The sequence below is a fragment of the Bison bison genome, unplaced genomic scaffold (assembly GCF_000754665.1).
Source record: "Bison bison bison isolate TAMUID 2011002044 unplaced genomic scaffold, Bison_UMD1.0 scf7180017864307, whole genome shotgun sequence".
NCBI lineage: Eukaryota > Metazoa > Chordata > Mammalia > Artiodactyla > Bovidae > Bison > Bison bison.
This window is the reverse complement of record NW_011494879.1, coordinates 10,433,749-10,455,638: the sequence shown is the minus strand read 5'-3', so window position 1 is coordinate 10,455,638 and position 21,890 is coordinate 10,433,749. Positions and strand designations below refer to the sequence as shown.

At 40.8% G+C, this 21,890-nt stretch overlaps 1 protein-coding gene across 2 annotated transcripts in view; it reads left to right on the top strand.

The window, feature by feature from the left end:
- Positions 1–21,890, top strand: part of NBAS (neuroblastoma amplified sequence) — a 334,237-nt gene that overhangs the window by 46,085 nt on the left and 266,262 nt on the right. For both annotated transcript variants that reach the window (XM_010852089.1, XM_010852088.1), the window contains exons 10-11: positions 14,327–14,465; positions 21,431–21,499. In XM_010852089.1, coding sequence (XP_010850391.1) covers positions 14,327–14,465; positions 21,431–21,499 — 208 coding nt within the window. The remainder of the gene's footprint in view (positions 1–14,326; positions 14,466–21,430; positions 21,500–21,890) is intronic.

Sequence of the window (21,890 nt, the reverse complement as noted above, 5' to 3'; positions counted from 1 at the left end):
AGCTGTCTTTTAAGTCAGTGACAGTGCTTTATTACTTTTACTTTTCTTTGGCCTACAATTGAAAAAAATTTATTTGGAAATCATTGTTACCTCATCCATCAGTCCTCTACATGGAGAGTCTTTGAGAGAAGAGGCTAGTTCTCATTATGTTATAGTTTTTTGCACTTAAGTGGGCCCTTGTAGGCCTTGATAAAGCTTTGAATTCCTACAGGTGATAAATAACAAGTCTGTGTCTCTCCTCTTTGAGTGTTTTGGTTGTAGTTCAACCTGATATATGATAACTTTGTATGTCAGTGAATTTCAGTAATCTTAAGCAGGGTATTTTGTACTGAGGTTATACTCCCTCCCACCCTGCCCCCCCACCTCCCCCCCCTGCCCCCCGACCCCTAACTTTAAGGACTATTTCCACAATCCTTCTGCAGAATTTATGGAAATAAAATTTTAAGAAGTGACTTGGGCCAGATTGAATTTCTTCTTATACTTGGAGTCATGCTGGCTATTGTGGATCTCTCTTGAAAGTAGAGAGATGAAAGAAGACGATTATCTTTGGTTCTTTTATAGGAATTAAGGAATGATGCTTAATTATGGTTTATATACAAAAAGAAAATTAAAAAAATACATTTGTGATGTGATAGAATGTGTACTGGATTCAGTTTAGTTGCTCACTTGTGTCTGACTCTTTGCGACCCCATGGACTGCAGCATGCCAGGCTTCCCTGTCCATCACCAACTCCTGGAGTTTACTCCTGATGGTGAAGCTAACACCACAGACCACAGAGAAAAGAGACAGAAACTGGCTCGTTGATGACCACTCATTGTTGAATCACCCAACCCCGAAGTCAGCCCCACCTCTGAGCTTTTGAGTTATATAAGCCAGGAAATTTTCTGCTCACTTAAGCTAATTTAATTGGATTTTCACTTGTGTCTAAAAACATTCTAAAATTAACCTATATTTATATAGGAGTAATTATTATTCCCCATTATGTAGAGGAGAAAACTCGAATCATTTCCCCAAGGTTGAGCTTGATGGGAGCTCAGGAAGGTCTAACCATAAACCTGTCTCTCTGTTCATCACCATGCTGCCACTCAAAGAACTTCACAATGTGTCTAAGATTCACCAGGATTTAATTCAATACGATGAGAGGCCGCAGTATTCAGTTCAGTTCAGTTCAGTTCAGTCACTCAGTCGTGTCCGACTCTTTGTGATCCCATGAACTGCAGCACGCCAGGCCTCCCTGTCCATCACCAACTCCTGGAGTCCACCCAAACCCATGTCTGTCGTGTCAGTGATGCCATCCAACCATCTCATCCTCTGTCCTGCCCTCCTCCTCCTCCTGCCCTCAATATTTCCCAGCATCAGGGTCTTTTCAAATGAGTCAGCTCTCCACATCAGGCAGCTAAGTATTGGAGTTTCAGCTTCAACATCAGTCCCTCCAACGAACACCCAGGACTGATCTCCTTTAGGATGGACTGGTTGGATCTCCTTGCAGTCCAAGGAACTCTCAAGAGTCTTCTCCAGCACCACAGTTCAAAAGCATCAATTCTTTGGTGCTCAGCTTGCTTTATAGTCCAACTCTCACATCCATATATGAATACTGGAAAAACCATAACTTTGACTAGATGGACCTTTGTTGGCAAAGTAATATCTCTGCTTTTTAATATGCTGTTTAGGTTGGTCATAGCTTTTCTTCCAAGGAGCAAGCGTCTTTTAATTTCATGGCTGCAGTCACCATCTGCAGTGATTTTGGAGCCCCCAAAAATAAAGTCTGTCACTGTTTGCCATTGTTTTCCCCACCTATTTGCCATGAAGTGATGGGACCAGATGCCATGATCTTAGTTTTCTGAATGTTGAGTTTTTAAGCCAACTTTTTCATTCTCCTCTTTCATTTTCATCAAGAGACTCTTCAATTACTCTTCACTTTCTGCCGTAAGTGTGATGTCATCTGCATATCTGAGGTTACTGATATTTCTTCTGGCAATCTTGATTCCAGCTTGTGCTTCATTCAGCCCAGCATTTCTCATGATGTCCTCTGCATATAAGTTAAATAAGCAGGGTGACGATATACAGCCTTGATGTACTCCTTTCCCAACTTAGAACCAGTCCGTTGTTCCATGTCTGATTCTAACTGTTGCTTCTTGACCTGCATACAGGTTTCTGCATACAGGTTTCTCAGGAGGCAGGTAAGGTGGTCTGATATTCCCATGTCTTAAAGAATTTTCCACAGTTTCTTGTGATCCACACAGTCAAAGGCTTTGGCATAATCAATAAGCCAGCAGAAGTAGATGTTTTTCTGGAGCTCTCTTGCTTTTTCAATGATACAATGGATGTTGGCAATTTGATCTCTGGTTCTTCTGCCTTTTCTAAATCCAGCTTGAACATCTGGAAGTTCATGGTTCATTTACTGTTGAAGCCTGGCTTGGAGAATTTTGAGCATTACTTAGCTGGCGTGTTAGATGAGTACAATTGTGTGGTAGTTTGAGCATTCTTTGGCTTTGCCCTTCTTTGGGATTGGAATGAAAAGTGACCTTTTCCAGTCCTATGGCCACTGCTGAGTTTTCCAAATTTGCTGGCATATTGAGTGCAGCACTTACACAGCATCATCTTTGAGGATTTGAAATAGCTCCACTGGATTCCACCACCTCCACTAGCTTTGTTGGTAGTGATGCTGCCTAAGGCCCACTTGACTTTGCATTCCAGAATGTCTGGCTCTATGTGAATGATCACACCATCTTGGTTATCTGGGTCATGAAGATCTTTTTTGTATAGTTCTTCTGTGTATTCTTGCCACCTCTTCTTAATGTCGTCTACTTCTGTTAGGTCCATACCATTACTGTCCTTTATTGTACCCATCTTTGCATGAAATTTCTGTCCTTTATTGTACCCATCTTTGCATGAAATGTTCCCTTGGTATCTCTAATTTTCTTGAGATCTCTAGTTTTTCCCATTCTGTTGTTCTCTATTTGCATTGATCACTGAGGAAGGCTTTCTTATCTCTCCTTGCTATTCTTTGGAACTCTGCATTCAAATGGGTATATCTTTCCTTTTTCCTTTGCCTTTAGCTTCTCTTTTCTCAGCTATTTGTAAGGCCTCCTCAAACAACCATTTTGCCTTTTTGCATTTCTTTTTCTTGGGGATGGTTTTGAATACTGCCTCCTGTAGAATGTCACGAACCTCTGTCCATAGTTCTTTAGGTATTCTGTCTGTCAGATCTAATCCCTTGAATCTATTTGTCACTTCCACTGTATAATCGTCAGAGATTTGATTTGGGTCATACCTGAATGGTCTAGTGGTTTCCCCTAGTTTCTTCAATTTAAGTCTGAATTTGGTAATAAGGAGTTCATGATCTGAGCCACAGGCAGCTCCCTGTCTTGTTTTTGCTAACTGTTTAGACTTCTCCATCTTTGGCTGCAAAGAATATAATTAATCTGATTTTGGAATTGACTATCTGGTGATGTCCATGTGTAGAGTCGTCTCTTGTGTTGTTGGAAGAGGGTGTTTGCTATGACCAGTGCGTTCTCTTGGCAAAACTGTTAGCATTTGCACTGCTTCGTTTTGTACTCCAAGGCCAAATTTGCCTGTTACTCCAAGTATCTCTTGACTTCCTACTTTTGCATTCCAGTTCCTTCTGATGAAAAGGGTGTCTTTTCATCATTCTGCACTGTACATGTACTGGATTAGGAGACAGGAAATACGGGCTACCTATTTGCTCTGTAACCTCAAGACAAGTCATTCTTTTTGGATGACATTTTCCCGGCACTGCACTGCACACAGACAGTAGATGGTGGTTTTTGCAAGCTGCTTAAGCACAGAGATGTTTAGTGTGGACTCTAAGGTGGTGTTTAGCAGAGCAGATGTGTGACAGTGATTTTGATAGCAGACATTATGGAAAGACCCATAGTGAGGGATAGCGGGCAGGCAACAGTTAGTAGGGTTCAGTGGGGGTGGGGTAGTGTTTGAAGACAAGACTTATTTTCCTGAGAGAATTAAGTTTGAGCAATTGAAATAGGTGAGAATTTGATTTCAGGACCTGGACAGTTCTGAAATCAGGATTCAAAGTAGACATGGAATAGATCTGATAGAGGGATGCTGAACATGTTATATTGTGCCTTGGCAGTGAAGTTGCCTAAATGCATCCTGATGCTTAGGAGGGGGTTAGGTTTTTAGATTATTGACATCAACTGTGGATTGAGTGAAGGCATCTGGGGCAGGGACATCCAAGAATTCTAAGATGAACAGAATTGTCAATAATGAACTGATAAGATTTTTGTAGTAAGGAATGAAAGTGAAGTGAAAATGTTAGTTGCTCAGTTGTGTCTGACTCTCTGCGACCCCGTGGACTGTAGCCTGCCAGGCTCCTCTGTCCATTTGGTTCTCCAGGCAAGAATACTGGAGCCGGTAGCCATTTCCTTCTCCAGGGGATCTCCCCGACCCAGGAATTGAACCCAAGTCTCCTGCATCGCAGTTGGAGTCTTTACCATCTAAGCCACCAGGGAAGCTTGGTAAAGAATAATCAAGATCAAATTAAAATGAATTAAATTGGCAACATTTCTGTGTCCTGAGAGAGGATTGTCTCATGTCTGTGAAGTAGCAGGTAACAGTTTTTGAGCCTTTATTTTGCCAGGCATGCTCTTAAGAACTTTCAATATGGTGACATGTAATTATTCTCTCCCACCCGCCCCTTCCTTGCTGGTCTATGCCACAAGCCTGTTGGTGATTGGACAGGGTACATACAAGAATTTCTCACTCTATTATTTCAAAATCATGTACTTGACTTTAAGGAGTTTTAAGCCACTAGATGGCAGATTGTTTCAACAATTACTAGACAGAAGCCCCTTCTTAATAAACCATTTATAATTCTTCTTGGAGTCAATTGTTAGGGTCACATTTAGCTCTCCCAGTGCATTAGAATCCCACCTGGTGTGGTACACGGGGGCACACAGTCCATTCCTCCCTCCCTCCCTTTCCTCAGAGGGGGCTATCTGCCCTCTCTCTCCTCACTGCCTCTTGCTCTGCCCTGGCCTCTGCTCATTTAATTCACTCCATGTGTTTTTGGCTCCATCACTTATAGCTTATTTTTCTTGTCTGATACTGACATCCCTGCTGTGAGTTTTAGTTTCTTAGAATGTCAGAGCTGGCCAAGAGTTTCATCCATCACCCGGCTCAGCCCGTTCATTTCTCAGGTGGGAGAACTAAAGCCGTGAGAGGTTAAGCCGAGGATGAGGACGCTGTGTCAGGCTTATCCTCCCGCCCCAGCAGTTCTGTGCGCAGAGAGCCATTCCCTGAACGAAACCGACATGGAAATACTTTGAAGCATACAGACACAGTCTCTGTGTCTGAGTGGGTTAAGTTTGGTGATGGAGGCGTGATTTCAATAACGGTTACAGTTTAGAAAGTAGAAGGTGATACGTGCTCAGGAAGCGAGCAGCATAAACCATCTCATATTGTTAAGGACCGCTTCTAAGTTTCTGCCCTGCTACCCCTGCTTGCCTTCTACAGGCTGGGAGCACTCACTCCCTTTGTGAGCATCCTCCCAGCACACTGTTTACAGACGCAGCTCCGTGCTCCTGTACCTCGTGTTCTCTTGGCTGAGGAGGCTCTTTATCTGATCTCTTTATCTGTCAGGAAATTGTTGAAGGGATAAACCTTTCTCTGGTGTTAACCCTGTGAAGCTTTCCTGGACCTCGTCTCCCATGCAGTTAATTGGTCCTTCAGGCTTGTTTTTGTGTCTAACTCAGGGGTCCCCACAGGCGTGGTTCAGGTGGGCTCCTTCTTTCCCCTGGAGTGGACTGTGCTTGTCGTCATTCTTGTGAATGAGTATATGTCCCCAGCCATCTGAGAAAGGAAGGTGCCCGAGCCTCACCCCACGGTTGGTACCGATGCTTTGGGAGAGCTAAGCTCGCCACTGCAAATTAATCTGAGAATTAGAAGTGGTTTGTTAAAGTGAGCTCTTCATTTGTCTCACACATTCCTGGTTGCTTAGCACATGGTTTGCGTTTATAATTTTGATGGCATGAAGGAAACTAATATTACAGTTACTTTGGTGCAAAGATATTTGAACCTAATACATCTGATTCCTTGACCCGAGATTTTCCTATTTTCCACAAAATTTTGAGGTAAAAGATTATTGGGAAAGTTAATTCCTGTCTCCTACTCTCTCGTTTTACTTAATGAGAAGGAGTTTTAACTCTTACACATTGTGTGCTTTAGTCTTCAGATTTAATATGTACTGTAGAAATTCTGTATTGCTTTTCATCTTTATAGAATAATTAAAAAATAAGGGCTTGCTTCAAAATGTGATTCTTAAGGTAAGTACTTCCACTGTATAATCATAAGGGATTTGATTTAGGTCAACCTGAATGGTCTAGTGGCTTTCCCTACTTTCTTAAATTTAAGTCTGAATTTGCCAATAAGGAGTTCATGATCTGAGCCACAGTCAGCTCCCGTGACTGTATAGAGCTTCTCCATCTTTGGATGCAAAGAATATAATTAATCTAATTTCAGTGTTGACCATCTGGTGATGTTCATGTGTAGAGTTTTCTCTTGTGTTGTTGGAAGAGGGTGTTTGCTATGACCAGTGCATTCTCTTGGTAAAACTCTATTAGCCTTTGCCGTGCTTCATTCTGTACTCCAAGGCCAAATTTGTCTGTTACTCCAGGTGTTTCTTGACTTCCTACTTTTGCATTCCAGTCCCCTATAATGAAAAGGACATCTTTTTTGGGTATCAGTTCTAAAAGGTCTTGTAGGTCTTCATAGAACCATTCAATTCAGCTTCTTCAGCATTACTGGTTGGGGCATAGGCTTGGATCACTGTGATATTGAATGGTTTGCCTTGGAAATGAACAGAAATCATTGTCTCGTTTTTGAGATCGCATCCAAGTACTGCATTTTAGACTCTTTCTGTTGACCATGATGGCTACTCCATTTCTTCTAAGGGATTCCTGCCCGCAGTAGTAGATATAATGGTCATCGGAGTTAAATTCACGCATTCCAGTCCATTTTCATTCGCTGATTCCTAGAATGTTGATGTTCACTCTTGCCATCTCCTGTTTGACCACTTCCAATTTGCCTTGACTCATGGACCTAACATTCCAGGTTCCTATGCAATATTGCTCTTTACAGCATCGGACCTTGCTTCTATCACTAGTCACGTCCACAACTGGGTATTGTTTTCACTTTGGCTCCATCCTCATTCTTTCTGGAGTTATTTCTCCACCACTGATCTCCTGTAGCATATTGGGCACCTACTGACCTGGGGAGTTCCTCTTTCAGTATCCTATCATTTTGCCTTTTCATACTGTTCATGGGGTTCTCAAGGCAAGAATACTGAAGTGGTTTGCCATTCCCTTCTCCAGTGGACCACATTCTGTCAGACCTGTCCACCATGATCCAGCCATCTTGGGTGGCTCCACATGGCATGGCTTAGTTTCATTGAGTTAGACAAGGCTGTGGTCCATGTGATCAGATTGGCTAGTTTTCTGTGTTATGGTTTCAGTGTCTCTGCCCTCTGAGCCAGGCTTCAGCAATACATGAACTGTGAACTTCCAGATGTTCAAGCTGGTTTTAGAAAAGGCAGAGGAACCAGAGATCAAATTGCCAACATCCGCTGGATCATGGAAAAAGCAAGAGAGTTCCAGAAAAACATCTATTTCTGCTTTATTGACTATGCCAAAGCCTTTGACTGTATGGATCACAATAAACTGTGGAAAATTCTTAAAGAGATGGGAATACCAGACCACCTGACCTGCCTCTTGAGAAATCTGTATGCAGGTCAGGAAGCAACAGTTAGAACTGGACATGGACCAATAGATTGGTTCCAAATAGGAAAAGGAGTATGTCAAGGCTGTATATTGTCACCCTGCTTATTTAACTTCTATGCAGAGTACATCATGAGAAATGCTGGGCTGAAAGGAGCACAAGCTGGAATCAAGATTGCCGGGAGAAATATCAATCACCTCAGATATGCAGATGACACCACCCTTATGGCAGAAAGTGAGGAGGAACTAAAAAGCCTCTTGATGAAAGTGAAAGAGGAGAGTGAAAAAGTTGGCTTAAAGCTCAATATTCAGAAAACTAAGATTGTGGCATCTGGTCCCATCACTTCATGGGAAATAGATGGGAAACAGTGTCAGACTTTATTGTTTTGGGCTCCAAAATCACTGCAGATGGTGACTGCAGCCATGAAATTAAAAGACTGTTACTCCTTGGAAGGAAAGTTATGACCAACCTAGATAGCATATTCAAAAGCAGAGATATTACTTTGTGAACAAAAGTCTTTCTAGTCAAGGCTATGGTTTTTCCAGTGGTCATGTATGGATGTGAGAGTTGGACTGTGAAGAAAGCTGAGCGCCGAAGAATTGATGCTTTTGAACTGTAGTGTTGGAGAAGACTCTTGCGAGTCCCTTGGACTAGAAGCAAATCCAACCAGTCCATCCTAAAGGAGACCAGTCCTGGGTGTTCATTGGAAGGACTGATGCTGAGGCTGAAACTGCAGTACTGTGGCCACCTCATGCGAAGAGTTGACTCATTGGAAAAGACCCTTATACTGGGAGGGATTGGGGTAGCAGGAGGAGAAAGGGACGATAGAGGATGAGATGGCTGGATGTCATCACTGAATCGATGCACGTGAATTTGGGTGAACTCCGGGAGTTGGTGATGGACAGGGAGGCCTGGCATGCTGGGATTCATGGGGTCGCAAAGAGTCAGACATGACTTAGTGACTGAATTGAACTGAACTGATTGTAAGTACTTAGGAACCTGATAGTGTATATTTAAGGAGGTTGTGGTTGTCACTGCAGGTAAATATTCTGGGTGGAGGAAATTATTGCAACAAAAAATAATATTACTGGTATGAATTATTTTCTACAGTGTTGTCTGTGGTCTTAATTTTTGCAAAAATCTAATGACTTTCAATAGTAAATCACAGGATGCTTAAGATATAACTATTAATGTGTAAATAGCTTCAGAATGCCACAAAGCAAATGATATGCTAATTTCATTTTCAGTATTTGACAAGACTTGTGGGTTGATGCTAAGTGTGAAAGCCAATTTACTGAATTTTTTTTTCTCTCCGGACTTCATTAATTGGAAGAAAGTTATGTACATAATTTGGAATCCTGTATCTTGACTTTTCTCTAAAGTTAGAAGCAGAGGAAAATACAGGGAATGTTTTAATGCACACCTGAGACCTACAATCCAGAATTAACAAATGCTAAGATTGTCTTTTTTACTAAAGGTGTGTGTGTATGTATGTGTATAGAAAGTGAAAGTGAAGGTTGCTCAGTTGTGTCCGATTCTTTGTGACCCCATGGACTATAGTCCATGGAATTCTCAAGGCCAGAATACTGGAGTGGGTAGCCTTTCCATTCTCCAGGGGATCTTCCCAACCCAGGGATCAAACCCAAGTCTCCCGCATTGCAGATGAATTCTTCACCAGCTGAGCCACAAGGGAAGCCCATGTATGTGTATCAGTTCAGTTCATTTCAGTTCAGTCGCTCAGCCGTGTCCGACTCTTTGCGACCCCATGAATTGCAGCACGCTGGGCCTCCTTGTCCATCACCAACTCCCTGAGTTCACCCGAACTCATGTCCAATGTATGTGTATAGATACAGCCAAATACATAAATGAGAGACAGTAGTGCAAACAGATTCCTACTTGTAGAGGCAACTTGCTTTCATGGTTTTGATGTGCAACCTTCCTTTATATATATATATACATATACATATATATATATTTAACATGTTTGGCTGTATCTGTGTTAGTCATGGCATGTAGGATCTTCACTATGTCATGTGGGATCTTTCTTTGTGGCACATGGACTCTCTAGTTGTGGCATGTGGCTCAGTACTTATGGTGCATGGGTTTAGTTGCTCTGCAGCATATGAGATCTTAGTTTCCTGACCAAGAATCGAACCTGTGTTCCTTGCATTGCAAGGCGGATTCTTTAACCACCGAACCACGAGGGAAATCTCTAGTATATAATTTTATGTTTGTTCTTTTTATACTGTATATGTTTCCCTGAACAATTGACTGAATTTGCATTTATTCATCCCTTTTAAACATTTTAAATATTTCTGACTTTCTGCATTATAAACAGTGCTGTATGAGGTATTCTTTTACCAAGAGATAAATATGTCTGTGTGAGAATTTCTCCAGAGTTATCTTAGAACACAATTTGGAGAATTGTTGGGGGGGGGCGGTGCACATTTTTTAGATATTGTCATATCCTCCAAAGACTCTGATGCTGGAAGGGATTGGGGGCAGGAGGATAAGGGGACGACAGAGGATGAGATGGCTGGATGGCATCACCGAATCGATGGACGTGAGTCTGAGTGAACTCTGGAAGTTGGTAATGGACAGGGAGGCCTGGCGTGCTGTGATTCATGAGGTTGCAAAGAGTCAGACACAACTGAGTGACTGAGCTGAACTGATACCCTCCAAAATGATTGCTACAGTCTTACTAGTAGTTTTATAAGAGTTACTGTGTCTCTATAAACATAGAGAGTGGCTGGTATAAATCTTTGTTGCTTTAATATGCATTCTTGGCTTTTGTATTTCTCTTTTTGTGACTTACTCTCTGTGCATTTTTCTTTGTGACTGGTTGTGGGAGATCTTTATGGATTCTGTCTGGTAAAACATATACTCTGTTAGTTTTATGTCTTATAAATAACTTTTCCTGGTGTGTGACTTGTCTGTGCACTTTCGGGAGGGAAATTTTAGGTTTTAATATGGTCAGATTTGAAGGAGATCATTTTAATGACAGCAGGGTGAGAAAGTGTTTGATGGGTCAGGATGCACCGTGCACAGGCCATGCAGAGAAAGGTTATCAGTGTGAGTGGAGTTGATTCTTTTTACTTTATTTATTTTAGTTAAATTTTTTTTTATGGCCATGCTGCTCAGCGTGTGGGATTTTAGTTCCCCAGGCAAGATTGAACCCATGCCCCTTGCAGGGAAGCAGAGTCCTAACCTCTGGGCCACCAGGGAAGTCCATAGTTGGCTCTTTTTAGAACTCTACTCTCCCATGTGAATTTTGTTGAATATATTGTTTAGTTCCATTACATGTTTGTTCAGTTCCATAAGAAATTGTTTTTTTTTTAAATTTATTTCTTTCAACTTATAGACTAAGAAGAATTGGCATTTTTAAGGTAGGGGGAGTTTGTCAAAGAACATGGTCAAAGTGCAAGTGTTAGTTGCTCAGTCGAATCTCTGTGATCCCGTGGACTGTAGCCCGCCAGGTTCCTCTGTCCATGGGATTTCCCAGGCAAAAATACTGGAGTGGGTTGTCATTCCTTTCTCCAGGGGATCTTCCTGACCCAGGAATTGAACTCAGGTTTCCCTCATTGTAGGCAGATTCTTTACCATCTGAGCTACCAGGGAAGCCCAGAGAACATGGCATCGCTCTCTTTAATTGTAACTTTGTATCTTTCAGGGAACATTTTGAAATTTTCTTTCTGATGTTGTCCTTTACCACATTCTGGCTTTAGTGTTGTCTGCTGCCCTCTTTATCAGTTTATGACTCCTCACCCCTGTTGCCAGGACCCCCATCCCCCACCTCACCTTCCCATATCTTACTGCTGAAATCTAGGAAGAATGAGGAAGGGTGTGGAGAGGAAAGGACTGTCTAGCATCATTTTCTCTGTGCTACTTCAGGAGAAAGTTGGAGCTTTAAATTTACTCACTCCGGAAACATTTATTGCATTTATGGTGCTGGGCCTCAGACTTCTCTCATTTCCATTGACTGTTTTCAGTTAAGTTACATGGTTTCACTTCATTTTGGTTAGTGCTGCCCAGGACACCTCTTCTAAAACTGTAATCATGATGAAGAAGGTTTATTTGCTACCTTAGGCATCAGTACCAATCTACCTCCCCACCCCGCCCCACGCCGCCCTTAATCACTAAAAGCTGAGCCCTCATCAGCACTGAGTCCTGTAAAACAGTGAAGTGATGGACCAAGTTAACATCTTGACTTGGGGTTGATACCCCTTGGCACATAGAACTGAAGATAAGTCTTCAGTAGATGTCACCTGGGTTATCATCTCCAGATATGGGTGTTACCTTTTGCAGCATTTAATTCTGTGCTCTTAGCTGTTCCTTATTTTCATGTGCCTTTAATTGGAGAGTGAGCTTTTTGAATGCAGGGAGCATACCTTGTTCATCCCTGTATGAACCGTGTATCAGGTAGCTGCTGATTACCCGCTTTGTGACTATGCTGATGAAATCGTCTCCGTCCCCCCTTCCTTTAAACACAAGCAAGCACACTTGTCTGCCTGCATGGGTGAACACACGCACGGTCTTAGAGCTGCAGCATCAGTGTCCCAAAGTTGCCATCCCATCTGGTGGGAACAATACACGATTAGTTCCATCATTCTGTCTCCTTTCCACTTACTCTTCAGTCTGGCGTGAATGGCGGAAAGGCTGTTTGGAAGCAGTTATTGAATCTCTTTCATTTTTAATCAAGCTTATCTTATTGTAGCCAATTTGATTATGCGTGACTGTGTTTATTAGAATTCATAGGGAGGAAATGTCTTCTAGAATTAAGATCAGGAGATGCAGAATGAAACTGAAATCTCAGTTAGCTGTCCTTCTGTAGTCAGGTAACGTAAAGTTTTATACATATATTTTAAAATGTAAAAATGAGGTATGATATCTGTTACTTCCATGGCATAGTAGTGCAAACAGAATAATAATGCTTAACCTCTTGAAAAAAGTATTACATGGTGTGTGTATGTGCATATATATATATATATGGTCACTATTGCACACTGAGTAGAGAGAAATTATTATCATTATCAGGATCTGTTTTGCCCTGTCCTTTTAGAGGTTTGTTGAATTCTCAGATTGTGTTTTATTTTTGTTATAACAATAGGCTACTAATTTTTAAAGATATGTCTTTGTGAGAATTGCATGTTTTCTGTGTGAAAAAGTGCTGTGACTAGATTCAGAAATGTAAACATTCAGAGCTACCTGTTTTGCTTCTATTTTTTCAGAGAAGTTTTTCCTAACAAATTGACTTAAAAATAAAAGTTCCGTATGGAAAATTTGTAGCATGATCATAGAAGACTATATGACTCCCTCGTGCCTGCTATTCAGGTTAACAATGGACTCGTGGCCAGCATCACATCATCTGTGGCCTCAGCCGAGCCTCCACCCCCCGAGCCTAGAGTATCATGAAGTCAATCCTGGACAGTGTAGTGTTTCATCTGAATGTGCCAGTGTGTATTTCTCAATAATAAGGACTCTTAAAGACGTGAACATGAAACCGTTATCATTTATGAAGACATGGAAAAGGATGTGGCTTCTGTCTTCTGTTACTCCATCGCCTTATTGTTATTGGGGACAACAGTGTTTACCTTAAGACACCAGAAGTTTTATTTGCAAACCTTTTTCTTGTTTTTTGATGCATGATTACAATGTCTTATATAGTGCCCTGCCAGATTTACTGCACATGACTTAACTTTAAAAATCATGACTGTTGGGTTCCATTATTAATTGGCTTAGTTTGTGTGTAGTGGTCTTTTAACTTGTACTGCTTGTTAGACTGCTTTGCCTTGTTGGTAACTGGCCTTTAATTGCAATGAAGTATAGCAAACAGTAAAGTGAACAGGTGATAATGTGGGGCTAAGCTACTGAGCTGTCTTACTTCAGTATAGTTACTAGTGTATAGTTGTGTCCCATCCACAGCATTCCTGGCTGTCATTTTTTTTTTTTCCCTAGCATCTGTAACTGTGCCCTCATGACCTCCAGTGCACTGCTGTAGTTAATATATACATGTCTGTGAGGTGACATATCCATTTATGTTTATTAATTTATTGAGGTATAGTTGCTTTATAATGTTGTGTTGGTTTCTGCCGACTTTGAAGTGAATCAGATCTATGTATACATCTGTCCCTCCCTCGTGGGCCTCCCTCCCACCACCACCATCCCGCCAGTCTAGGTCACCATAGAGCACAAGCTGACTGCCTGTGCCACACGCAGGTTCCTGTTGGCTATCTGTTGTACACTTGGTAGGGTAGTTATGTCAGGGATGTATCGGTTTATTTAAGTTTATTGGTGTTGATACAGCTTCTTAGATACTCAGTGACCAACCTGAAAACATTTCTTTTTACATTTCCAAGTTCTCATCTGGGTTTCAGATGTTCCAGTGTGTCAGGGAAGGTGAAATTACTAGTTGAGAATCCGTCTGGTCTATTGGTTGTTTCCCCTAAAATATTTACCTTCTAATTTTATTTCAGTTTTCCTTGTGGAAGTGAGCATTTCCGCTCGCTTTGTTTTGATGTTGTCCTGTTCATATTTGTAATTTATCACTTCTCTTTATCTTTCTCTGTTTTAGACTTTTGCTGGTTGGCGGATGTGAAACTGCTGAAGTGGGCGTACCCAAAGCTGCTAGCTGTGGACTGTCTGCCTGGAGAGTTCTTTCAGGATCACCGTATTATAAGCCCGTTACTCATGGTGGCGACAGGGTCACTGCAGTAAGTCTCATTTATGGTATTTCATTTTGTTCATTTGGACGTTATCTAAAGGTCTTAGATAAGCCCTTTGTAAGATATATGGAGAAAGAAGCAATCTGCCTTAAATGAGGAAAGTGACTTAATACAAGTGAAATTTTAGGATTTCTATCAAATATCAAATTTATCTAAAGCATGCTTTATTTAACTTGGTCTCATTTTTAATAAAAATGTTTGCAGATATGAAGAAAAAGGATTTAGCAGTATTGTTACTTGCATTTGCTTTTTTAGACCTTGACATTTATTAAGTCCTTTGATGCTCTGGGAGCAGTTCTGAGCACTTTCACAGATTGTAGCTCATTTAACTCTCAGTAACCCTTTGAGATAGGTATTGTTAGTAACCCAAGTCTGTTGATGAGGAAGGTGAAATTTAGCTGGGTCAGCCAGCTAGCAAGTGGCAGAATGAGAGTGCAAAATCTGGCAGGAGTTCCCTGTTCAGGTTCTTAACTGCCTTGGTTCTTCCATTTTGTTACATATTGATCGGGACTGTTTATCCACCTGTTCATTTATTCACTCTATTATTGAGCTTCTGTTTTCTATCAGTCACTCCTTTCTGCTGTAGTTAATATAGGCTAGGCTCTGCTGTGATAATAAAAATTAGCCACATAAACAGACAAATGAAAAATCCTTACATTTTTGTCGCTTACCTCGTGAAAGCGTATCCCTTATATGTGGCAAAGTCTGCTGTTGATACCAAGACCTCCTGGAAAGCTTGTTCCAAGTGATGATTAAAGGATCCGTGGAGGCTGGCACTCTTGAGGGCCCACTGTCTCAGTTTAGGGCATTAGGTGGGGAAGCAGAGGAGTAAAAGGAGGGACTTCTTACTGTCTCACACCAGAGCTGACATCGCTTCCGCTCACAGTTCACTTCCTGTAACTCATCATGTAGCTCCTCATCATGTACCCTCAAAGGGTCTGGGAAGTAGTTTTCTGTGTCCAGAAAGGAGAGAAAAACTAGACGTTAGTGAATATTAATTGTTTCTACCATATTGACCCCTGGTGGCTCAGCTGGTAAAGAATCTGCCAGCAATGCGGGAGACCTGGATTCTACCCCTGGGTTGGGAAGATCCCCTGGAGGAGGGAACAGCTACCCACTCCAGTATTCTGGCCTGGAGAATCTCATGGACTGCATAGTCCTTGGGGTTGCAGAGTCAGACAGGACTGAGCGACTTTGACTTTCACCATATTGGTCACTCTGATTTGTATTTGTTTTTTTGTATAAACTGTATGATCATAATTATGGACCCTGTGCATAGCATGTTGCCTGATACGTGGTGGGCATTCATATTTTTCTAGTGAGGGAAGAAACCAAGAGACTGAAGTGAAACATGATGTAAGTGATGCTTATTCCTATGAATGTACTCATTCCACTGTTTTTGTCTCAGAATGAGTGTATTTGTTCCATTATTTCTGTCTCAAAATAATGATTTAAAATCTAAAACAATGGTTAAATGTTTCAAGGTTGAAGAGGAGCCGATGAAGAAGTACTTTTGAAGAGAAATCTTTAGCAATCATAGTAGGCCTCCATTTTTTTGTTTGCTTGTTTAGTTTTTAGCATATGCTGACACATGTGATGGTGAATTTAGCCCAACAAGGTAGTAATTTTTTTTTTTTTATTATGTCAACTACTGGCTCAGAATGGCACCAGACTCGAAACTGTTTGTGTTTGTCGATCAGTTCATATAGAACTGTGCCTTGTGCTTTTCCTTCCATTCACGATCATTCTGCTCACTCTAGTACCCATTCGTTCTCTCTGCAAGATCCAGTAAGGAGTTCAGTTTGGGTGTTTATTAGCCACATTTCATAGATCAGGAGCCCAAGGCCTGGGAGATGTAGGGCAGCAGGGATGGCACCAGGTCTCGTAGTTCCTGTTCAGCACTTTCCTCACACCCCGTGCGAAATTGCATACCTCTCATTGGCATCATCAAATTTATGCTGTGATGATTCTCCGATAATTTATTTAAAAAAAGAATGAGATAGCAGTTGGATGTCGTATTCCATATTTGTAATAATTTAGTCGTGTTCCTCCCTCTGATTTCACACTCGGCTTGTCGTTTTATATGTGAGATGTTTCATAGCAGATCCGGAAAAGAGTTTTAACAGTTTTATCTCTTGACTGTAAGTCTGCAGCGTATTTTTTAAAAAATCTGTATTGAATTTGTTACAGTATTGCTTCTGTTGTACAATTTGGTTTTTGGCTGCAAGGCATGTGGGATCTTAATCATTAATCTTTAATCCCCTCAATCAGGGGATTAAACCCCATGCCTTGAAAGGTGAAATCCTAACCACTGGACTGCCAGGGAAGTCCCTGCAGCTTAGTTTTTGTTTTTTGTTTTTTTTTTAACTGACTGTGCCATGAGGCTTCCCGAATTTTTAATTTCTAACCAGGGATTGAACCCAGACCACGGCAATGAAGGCACTGAGTTCTAACCACTGGACCACCAGGGGTGTCCCCGAAGCTTATTTTTAAATGGCTCAATCAAAAAATAATTTTTTAAAAAGTGTACATATGCATACAGAAAATGCAATCATGGTGAAATGTTAATTGGTGAACTCAGGTAAAAGGTATATTTGGTATTTCATTGTGTAGTCATTTCAGCTTTCCAGTAACTATAAAATTTGTCAAAATGTTAAAGGTTGAGGGGAAAAAAAGAAAGAATAGGTAAGTGTGGAGGATATAAGATGAGAAAAGTTGGCTGACTGTGAAGGGCTGTTTCAGTGGGGTGTCATCAAGTGTGTTTATGACAGAGTCTGGGACAGGGAAGGCATGAAGAACTGTCTGGTACCACGAAGCCTTTTTTCACTGTGGCTTCTTTGAATTCTCTGTGCTTTCACTTTGCTCCTCCCTGAAGTATTGGAATCTGCTCTGCTATGTATGATCCTTCCTTCTCTGGCCTGAAGCTTCAATATTGGAGTCTCTTAAAAGAAAATTGCTTGTGCACTGACAGAAGAAGTGGGGGGAAATATTGAATTGCAAATTGAGGGCTCCGCTGTATGATAAACTTCTTGAAATGCTGCAAGTGTATTTTAATTACGTTAGTGCCTTTTAAATGTGTCCTGCAGCTAAACTCGCAATCATTCTGCGTAGCCTTCCCCTCCCTCAAAGTAATTTCAAGCTATAGGATTAGTTCCTCTTGTCAGGTGGCAGATATTGTTCGCATATAACCGCTTATTGTTTGTTTAAGGCTGCTATTGTGTTGGGGTGGCTATTGACAGAAAAAGTGCTGCTGACACGTATATTCTCATATCTCTCAAGGCTGCTAGGTTGTAAAAGAGGCTATGCAAAATTCAATAGATGCCTTGACCGTTTCCAAATTAATGTCGGTGTCATCTGTGTGAGAGTTTTATTTATTCATTTGTTCAACATCGATTCACTGCTGCAGGTATCAGAACATCAAGGTAGCAGCCCTCAAGGGGTTTGTTTACTGGACTGGATGATGCAGCTGTGTGCCCAGATATGGGCAAGAAGCTGTAGCAGATACTGGGGGAGTCCAGTCACTGGGGAAGGGAGGGGGAGCCTGGGCTCAGGAGTCTGAAGGCTGGAGTTGGAATCCTAGCTCAGCACTACTGCTCGTGTCTTATGGCTCTTGTCTGGTTCAAATGAGATGATAAACAATAAAATGTTCTACAGTGTTCATTATTGTCTACTTGTATTTTTAAGGTGGAAATTTTGGAAAAGTGTATAAAAAAGGAACCAAATTATTTTTTTGTAGCTGATGCTGCTGCCTCTTTAGTATGGGATGTTGCTGTGGTAAGAATACAGGCTTTTTGACATCCTGTTTCTCTGAGAAAATAGAAGTAATCAGAATATTTTCATAAAGAGCCTCCATCAACACTTGAGCTTTGTATTTTTTCTCTTGTTATTACAGATGAGCTGTGCTTGGACCAGCCAAGGCTAGCTGCTCTGTCTGTCCACTGGATCTCACACTCTTTCTTACTGAAGGATATTTTTCCAAATCATGAATCTTGCTGCCAGTTAGGTTTATCAGCAAGCAGTGTGCATTTACTTTTCCCATTGTAAAACCTTTTTAGTTTAGGGCACTTAGACCCTACTAAATCCTGCTGCCAGCCCATTTCTTTTTTTCATGAGTTTTCTATACTTGATCAGTTTCCTCTTTTTCTGTTCTCTCTTGAATTTACCTGGATGGGGCTTTACCTCCATGATGTCACTGAAATTGTGTTACTGGTATTAATACCCTCCAATATTTCACTGCTGCTGCTAAGTCGCTTCAGTCGTGTCTGACTCTGTGCGACCCCATAGACGGCAGCCCACCGGGCTCCCCCGTCCCTGGGATTCTCCAGGCAAGAACACTGGAGTGGGTTGCCATTTCCTTCTCCAATGAATGAAAGTGAAAAGTGGAAGTGAAGTCGCTCAGTCGTGTCCGACTCTTGGTGACCCCATGGACTGCAGCCTACCAGGCTCCTCCATCCATGGGATTTTCTAGGCAAGAGTACTGGAGTGGGCTGCCATTGCCTTTTGATTGGTATTCTTTAGTTCTAATTACTTAATACAAAAATTAGTTATTTGATTTTATTTTCCCCTTCCCCTCTCCTTTCTTCTCCTTTTCCTATTTATTTCTATTTTGTCAAAATACACAGTATTTATACGTTAGCTTCAGCCCTTGTCCTCATTTTTCTTTAGTCATAGGTGTTCATTTATATATTTTAAAATGCTCATTTCCACTTTGGAGTTTTCCTGGTTACCTCTTGGTTGGATGAAATTATCCTTTGCAGATGTTTTGAGAGGGGCTCATAGATGAAGAATTTCTTAGGTTCTTGTGTGTTTGGAATTGTTTTTCATAGCGTGGATATTTGAAGGCAAACTTCCGTGGATATAAGACCCCGTTTACTCGTTCTTTCACTGAACTTAATGAAATACTGCTCTATTGTTGGCTTTGCTTTGGGTGCGAAATTTGAAAAGTTGACGTGAGTCAGATTATCTTCCCTTTGTGTATTATTTGGCCATTTTGTTGGGAGGCTTTGAGGATTTCTGTATCTTTGCTTGGTAAAGAATCCACCTGCAATGTAGGAGACCCTGGTTTGATTCCTGGGTTGGGAAGATCCGCTGGAGGAGGGATAGGCTACCCACTCCAATATTCTTGGGCTTCCCTTGTAGCTCAACTGGTAAAGAATCTGCCTGCAGTGCAGGAGACCTGGGTTTGATCCCTGGGTTTGGAAGATCCCTGGAGAAGGGAAAGGCTTCCCACTCCAGTATTCTGGCCTGAATAAATATATTCCATGGACTGTGTAGTCCATGGGGTCACAAAGAATCAGACGCGACTGAGTGACTTTCACTTTGAAATCTAATAGACTTCCTGGACTATTTCTTGGAGTTGATTTTTCTGGGTTAATTTTTCAGGTACCTGTTCATGCTTTCAATGTATAGATTAGATGTTTTCATTTCTGGAAGGTTTTCTTGGACCGTGACTTTAGGTGGTGGTTTTAGATAGACCTTAGACCCCTATGCTGGCTTGTCTCATCTGTCCTTCTGCACCCTGCAGTTATTTTTTTCAGTCTGGTTTTGCTTATCACCAAGCTTGATGGTGGGCTTGGGTTGGGGTGGATGGAATGTGGGGGTTGGCAAGAGCAGTGCAGATGACACATTGGGAGTTTTCTCCTTCTGCCTACAATGATTTTTGAAGTTTGGGTTATCTTTTATCTTCTTCAAGTTTAGCTGAAATAAACTTCATCGGGATTTATTTTTCCCTTCTTGCATTTTATTGCTTTTGGAGGAAATGTGGAGCTAGACCACTAGTAATGTCTTTAGTTACTCAAAGGTTCTGGTAGGAACATTTTAACCTCATCTCAAGCATGCTCCCCTGTTTGCCTTTTTCTTTTAAAGTGAAGTTCATGTAACATAAAATTGACCATGAAGTATTTTAAAGTGTACAGTTTAGTGGCATTTAGTGCCTTCAGTGTTGTGTAACCACCACTACTGTCTAGGTCCAGGGCATTTTCATCACCCCAAAGGGCAACGCCAGTTCCATTAAACAATCCCCTCTCCCCAGCTCCTGGCAATCACTGATCTGCTTTCTGTTTCCATGAATTTACCTATTCTGAAAATTTCATACAGAGTCATATAGTAGGAGATTTTATATATGACGTCTTTCATTTAGCAACATAGTTTTGATGTTCATCCAAATTGTGGAATGCATCAATACTTCATTGCTTTTTATGACTGAGTAACACTCTGTTGTATAGATATCCTCCTTTCTTTAGTTCGTGGACATTTGAATTGTTTGTACATTTTGGCTATTGTGTCACTATGAACATTTGTGGCAAGTATTTGAACACCTGTTTTCAGTTTTTGGGGGTATAAACGTAGGATGCAATTGCTGGGTCATATGACAGTTCTGCTTAACCTTTTGGACAACTGCCAGACTCTTCCACAGTGGCTGTGCTGTTTTATGTTCCCACCAGCAGTGTACTGGTGTTTCAAGTTCTCTGTACAACTTCAGTTATACTTATTTTCCATTTCTAAAATATTCTAGCTTTATCTCTTGCTTTTAAATCTAGAGACAAAAATAGTCTGTGTTATATTATTTCAAATACTTGTTTCTAAATGATTTTATTCTGGTATTTTCCAAGAATAGAATCAATTTCTTCATGAATGAAGTTTCTATTGGCAACCTGGGACAGTCTCATTTGAGAAGAGCTGCTCATTAGATTCTAATATGCATAGATTGTATTAGACTTATGTATATATTAAAAAAATTTGATTATGGCTTTATTTTGTAAGATTTGTCACTTGGTCAATTTTTTCCCAAACAAAAACAAAATCTCACCAAGATTTCTGATACTTACTGATTTTCTTAACCATTTCGTAAAATACTAGATATGCTGTAGTTTTCATTGCATAATGAAAGCACTTTATACAATGAGGAAGTGTTCCATTGATCTTTAATTGTATGATGTGTGTTTATTTTTTAGGTACCAAAGACACTGGGATTATTAAGGATGTTAAGTGGCAAGTTTTACAGTCGCCAGGGACAAGAACAGGTAATGCAGATTGGCTTAACTTAGAAAACATTTTCACCAAACTCTACTTAAGGACAAAGTTGAATGAACCTTGAACATGATAGATTTTCACCTGAATTTGCTCTTAATTATACACTATGTAGGTGTATGCATTAATAAGGATTCATGAAGCTGTTCACTGAAGATTTGTGTATTTTACTATGTATGTCATTCTTATCTCAATAAGGAAAATTAAAAGAAAATTTCAAGAATGAACCTAGTCCTCTTGGGTCTGGGAATATAGCCCAAAGAAGTCTCCTGGAAGCATTATATATCTTTGAATCTTCTTATTTTATCTTACTTGGGAGTTTTGTATCCTTGTCCATAACATATACTTTTTATTTGTTGATTTTAAAATATTCCTTCCCTTGCA